This window comes from Amblyomma mixtum, chromosome 3 (genome assembly GCF_055824585.1).
Source record: "Amblyomma mixtum isolate Tamu chromosome 3, ASM5582458v1, whole genome shotgun sequence".
In the NCBI taxonomy this organism is placed as follows: Eukaryota; Metazoa; Arthropoda; class Arachnida; order Ixodida; family Ixodidae; genus Amblyomma; species Amblyomma mixtum.
The window spans coordinates 121,084,323-121,090,322 of NC_143014.1; the positions used below are offsets into that span (position 1 = coordinate 121,084,323).

Genomic DNA, 6,000 nt, shown 5'->3' on the forward strand with positions numbered 1-6,000 from the left:
AGCCAATCAACAGTAAACAACAATACCAGCTTTTTAATGTCAGACTACAATAATCAAGCCAGGCATCAAAATTCATGAGCTTTTATTTTTTTTGCTGTGATTAGCTAAGTAACAAAAACTTTAACAGTGGACTACATTTCTGTCTTAGAGGAATGTCTGTCTTTTCTGTCAGTTCGTACTGGTAGCAGTGTGCCTTACAATGCATCATTTTGGCTTAAAGCTACAAGTACAGACACGCTCATGCACAGTAACATAAGCATGTGCAGAGCATCCCATAAGTGGGGCCTCGGGGTGGGGGGGGTCACATTTCACATTCTGGCAGAGCTCATGCTCCCATTTGTTCCCCTCTTTTGTACCACATTTAAGCAAAACATCAGTAGCCCTTTAAACAAACTAAGGGCACAAGGCCTTCATCCCCTTCTGCATACAACAAAGATCATGAATATGATAAAGGCTGTTAAGAGGGAATCCCTACTTGCACAGCAATCTAAAATAGCGAACACTTTAGCTACTCAGCCTTCAACTGCATGTATTTCTCCATAATCTATAATCTTTAGTTTAAAGAAAAAAGAAAGAACTAGACAGATGTCCAGAGTCAAGCTGCTGAGTAGATACAGCAGCTTGGCTCCCACATAAGCTAGTCTCCATACTGCTGTCCCACCGACATGACCATATAGCGGCATAGTCCCATTTTAGTGGGGAGAGAGGCTTCCACCCTATCAGCCACTCTTGCTGCACTACCTCCACCCTGCCTGCAGAATAACCTGTGTTAACTCACCTCGTAGGTAAGAGCTATCTTCTGGTTGAGAACAAGTTTTGTCTTTACTTCACTGGTCAAGTTGACATCAACAATCCGATTACCATTGTAGCCAATTTCAAACTTCTTGTGCGTCCACAAGTAATAGCTGTTGTCAGACTCATCATGCTCCCCAACAATCCCTGTAAAAGAAAAGTAGCAACCAACAAGAGTATATAAGTGTCCTATAGTGCAGACATTTAGCATTAGCAAAGCTGCACCACTTGTTTCCAACATTTGCAAGATGGGAACAGTCCTGTAATGCTCTTGTTGAGCGCCTTAGTCGTGAAAACTAACTGCAGGCACGTAGCATGAGTAAATAAATGGCAATTTACCGATCTAGCCATGGTGCTTAACATTTACATTCAAATAAACAGATTGAAGCAATACACTATAGCGCCAAAAAATCTCAATCCCTTCATCCATACTACTGTGTATCAAAAATACAAGCAGCAGCACTGTTTGCTTTCATAATAATAGCTGAAAGGTTACACCTACTACGAGTAGTGCGCAGCATGCTAAATGCACACACTAAGAACTTCAATGTAACCAATGTCACAACTTACCCCAGATAGGCAGCCCATCAATATACATCTGGTACCAGTAGTGGTTTTTCACAGCATATATGAATGCTTGAAGTTTTGCACTGCTCAGAGTGATTTCACAGTAGGCCGTCTTGGCCACTGGTGCTGCAAATGAAGATCCACTTGTCAGCCAAAAGCTTAAGTAAATAGACCTTTAATATAAGTTCAAAAGAGCTCACCTTTGAACAGTATGTCCAGGCCACTAAATTCAAGTTCGACTCCCAAAAGTGCTTCACCCAAGGTTTCATGGTAATGACTGATAGAGGCCTTTGGGCCAACACAAAAAGGCAGTGACAAATAGGTATACGTCTCCTGTCGGTTGTGGTAAGGTCCCACAGTGTTCATCCACAACACTACTTCTTCATTGTCTTGATACTGAAAGCAGAAAGAACGCACTTACTTCGGGCAACAGTGGCTGTTTTCAGGCAACAGAGCCACGCAGAAACGTGTTTGGGTCACAGCTGCTTCACTGAATAACACCTGTTCTCTTGCCAGGCGCGACCGGCAGAATGGCGCGCAGCTCACAACGTCGAGCACAGCGTAAAGTACGCGATTGCGCGGCACCTGTAGCAACGTTCCGGTGTTGCAAATGCGCCAGTGCAGCGAGGAGGAGGCTAAGAATTAGGCTTATTCCGGCTTCATGAGAGTTTTTGAACTCAAGATCGAGGTTGCGGCAAATCTTGTGTTACAAACATAAACACATGTGTGAACGTTTTATACATAGAAAGCAATGGGCCACGTTATCAATGTGTCACGCTATGAAGTTAAGAACAACGCCGCCGTAGCCGCAAAAGAATTTATCGCCGCTGACGACGTTGTGCAAGGGCATAAAGCTTTCATATCGGAAACTACAAGCAAAAGCTAGTACACATACGAATTCTTGTCAGCGGGTAAAATGAAAGATGCGGGAGGGTGTGTGCCGCACTCCGTCGCCCCAAACCTCTTCGGTGTTCAGCGCGCAGCGCGGCAGCAAGACGTGAAATTACATCACAGTGCAGCGTGCGCCCGGCTCAGATGCCGATACCATACCTTGTGATCGTGCTCATCACTTTCGGTTGGCCTGAAGCAGATCAATAGTAGCACAAATGCATATCCAAATCGTTTCATGATTAATACGTCGCGTAAGTACTCTTCATGACTCGACGACAGCACTACTAGTACATCGCTACGTCCAGCCACGTCAGCCCTAAACGCCTAATTTAATGAATGGCGCTTGTAACGAGCTAGTTATTTTTTTAAATTAAATAAAGAAAAATAACAAGAAAGTTGTTTCTAAAGTTTTAAAACTACTACTAATGTATTATTCTTACTTAACCAAGAAATCTACTCTACTTTTGTGCAAACGCTCTACGCTGCAATAACGCGCCACGTTCAAATTTCTTTTTGCGTACCTGAAAATGATGCGACTCAACGAAGTAACTCAACGAAATAAATTAAACGATGTAAAGAAAAGCGTTTTAGTCACATGTCAGGTTTGTTGACAGCATGGTCAAACTTTTTTTGTAGAGATCGGTAAGCAGAGATTGCCTGGTTTTCCCAGCAGCTTGAGTCATTCGCCAAAAAACATGGCCTGTATATTTATCTACGTATACGTCTACCAACTATTCGCGCTCAAATTACGCATGGAATTCAAAGTTTGAGGCTTTCTTCTTACAGTAATGCATTTGGCATCGGTAATTACTTAAGCTGTGCTACAGAAACGGCAAACCCCGCCCACAGCAGACGCATGGCCCTCGGACTAGAGATCAGCTGGCTCACGCAGCCGTGTGCACTCGGGCTGCCATGCGCTGGAAAAATAAAGAACTCTCAAAACAAAGCCGAACAGAATGCTTTGTTTGAAAAAAAAAAGGATAACCCGCGGCCTGCTTGTAGAAGGTTTGGGGTGTGATAGGAGATTGTTATAATTTGGCGCTTCTGATGTCGTCCTGGGGAAGGGCCTTTATTGCTGGTAGCTAATGATTCTGTAGTCTTGTATTTAATGGAGCCCTGTGGCTTCGGAGGGCGGGCACCGCCAGATTAGGTGTTTAATGTTGATGGTGCTTGTGTTACTACCGCGTTCGGGGCGTTGCCTCGTCGTTTATATATTCCTTCCTCATTTACTTGTGATGATGACGATTATTTTTATTATGATGATGATGGCACAAGGTTTCTTTTTCTTCCACTCAAGGGAGTGTCAAAGACCCATTTCCCAAGCACTTCGACCTAAAGAAACCGAGCACCAGGCAGGGGTAAAGCTTGTACCCATTGTATCACCGGTGGCTACCCGGCGGCATAGGGGATCGAACCCTGCACCTCCCGCATGCGAGGAGGATGCTCAAACGACCAAGCCGCCGCTGCTTTTTTTTTCTTTATTAACCAAGCCGCCGCTGCGGCCGTCTCATTTCCATGTGATGGCGTGCACGTATACAGCGTGCCCGATGACGTGTGTGTATCGCGCATTCTATAACGAAGCAATTGTCGATGGATGTACTATAAACGAACGACGTAGTGAACTATTACGCCATGATGCAAGGCTGAGCTGCAGGAGAGCCGTTGCATCGCGCTCAGCGTGCCGGGACTTGCTTCATATACGAGGTCTGTTAGAAAAGTATCCGACTTTATTTTTTTTTGCGAACACCTGATGGATATGAAACAAGCGCGCTTGCATCAGGCGACCTTAAACCCTCATGCGCATGCACGAATTTTTTCCCGCCTGCCGATAGCGTCAGTCGCTGGGACGCAGCATTTGAGTGAGGCAGTGCGCAGTGCTCTCGTCGGTTTTTTATTGCAAGAAAAATGGCGGAATGAAAGTAGCAGAGCTACTGCATCAAATTTTGCCATAAACTGGGCGACAGCCAAGTGGAAACCATTCGAAATATTCAGACGGCTTTCGGTGACGATGCTATGAGCAGCACACAGCACATCGGTGGAGAACGAGCCACGCTCCAATCGGCCATCAACATGCCAAAATGACCAGGTCATTGCCGAACTGAACGCTGTGGGGATGCGGGACCATCGCTTGACTATCCGAGAAATTCAGGAAGAGGTGGACATGAGCAATTTCTCCGCACATTCCATTATCACCGTTGATTTGGCCATGGAGAGAGTTGCGGCGAAATTCGTGCCGAAGCTGCTCACGGTGGAGCAAAAACAGCTTACTGTTGAAGTCTCACAGGACATGCTGGATTCCGCAAACAGTGACCCCGACTTCATCAACATCATAATCACTAGTGACGAGTCTTGGGTGTACAGGTACGACCCGGAAACCAGATCCCAGTCGTCACAGTGGAAGCATTCCACGTTACCAAGACTTAAGAAGGCCCGCCAAGTGCGCAGCAATGGGAAAGTGATGCTGACTGCTTTCTTGACACCCTTTGTGTGGCAGACCACGAGTACGCACTCCACAGGGTCAAACAATGACCAAAGAGTACTACAGGGATGTCCTCCGTTGCCTACGTGTTGCTGCGCGGCGCAAGGGACCGGAGTTGAGGTCAACAGGAAAGTGGCGCATCCATCACGACAATGCTCCTGCACATTCCTCGCACTTGATTCATATTTTTTGGCGAAAAACCAGACTCCTGTAGTTCAACAGACTCCTTGCTCTTGATATGGCCCCTGCAATTTCTGGCTGGTTCCCAAAATCAAAAGGCCATTGAAAAGAGCGCGATTTCAGACAAGGAAGAACATTATGGCTGCAACGACAGCTGAGCTAAACTCCATTCCGAAAGGGGCCTTTCCGGAATACTTCCCGCAATGGCAGCACCGCTGGGAGAAGTGTGTGGAGTCCCAAGTAGACTACTTTGAAGGTGACTAGATTTGCAACACTCCAGTTATGCAAGTTTTTTTTCTACGGCCAAAGGTCGGATACTTTTCTAACAGACCTCGTATATACTCAGTCGAGCGCGAGCATACGGCCTGATCAACAAAGAAAATCTCCAGAGTTTGCGCCTCGTTCTCTGTTTTGTAGAGACCACTGCAACGTTGCACGCTGAACAGTTGCGATGTCCAGCTAAAACGGCCATTTTACAAACAGTAGTTTATGCCCAGTTTTCCTAAAGTCACTGGCTCTTAATTGCTTGGAATCACAACATCGGCGGCCGTTCCCGCAAAGGTGTGAGAGGATAGAAAACGGGAAGGCGCGAGGTGGGGCCAGGGGTGGAGGAAGGGGGTGAGGGATGCGGGACGGAAGGCGCTTCCCGTTGGTCGGTGCCTATATAGCGCCAGCGAGGGAAGGAGCGCTGGCTGAGGGAAGAGGAAGAAATTGGAAATTGGAGAGGGCTTGGAGCGGGCTGACACTTTGGCCCCTTCTTCCATACTTTGCGTTATCGGACGCAACGCTACGACCCCGCCGACCCGCAGTCACCGCCGCCAGTGCAGTAGTGCTACTCGTGTGACTGTGAAGTGACCCGGAATTTAAGGCACCACGTGCGGGAATGCAAGGGGCTTCGGACAGTGCGTGACCGACAAGCATCGCCCACAGTGACGTCCTATGCAAGCTGGTTTCGGCCGTAAACTGCCTCGAAAGAGAAGCTGAACTTGTGGAGCTTCGCGTGCGATACCTCCATAGGGAGCCACACCTAGCCCTTCCCCATACACCCCTTTACCCCCTTGAGTCTCGAGCCAACCTTTTTCAATAAATTC

The 6,000-nt window shown here is 47.0% G+C and overlaps 1 protein-coding gene across 2 annotated transcripts in view; it reads right to left on the reverse strand.

Annotated features, from left to right (window-relative positions):
• The window catches only part of TM9SF3 (transmembrane 9 superfamily protein member 3), a 37,589-nt gene extending 35,020 nt beyond the window's left edge, over positions 1-2,569 (reverse strand). For both annotated transcript variants that reach the window (XM_089580971.1, XM_089580970.1), the window contains exons 1-4: positions 2,410-2,569; positions 1,560-1,755; positions 1,363-1,485; positions 779-939 (exon numbers count right to left, since the gene is read on the reverse strand). In XM_089580971.1, the coding sequence (XP_089437097.1) occupies positions 779-939; positions 1,363-1,485; positions 1,560-1,755; positions 2,410-2,487 (558 nt within the window). In that variant the 5' untranslated portion in view covers positions 2,488-2,569. The remainder of the gene's footprint in view (positions 1-778; positions 940-1,362; positions 1,486-1,559; positions 1,756-2,409) is intronic.
• Between the last annotated feature and the right edge of the window lie 3,431 nt (positions 2,570-6,000).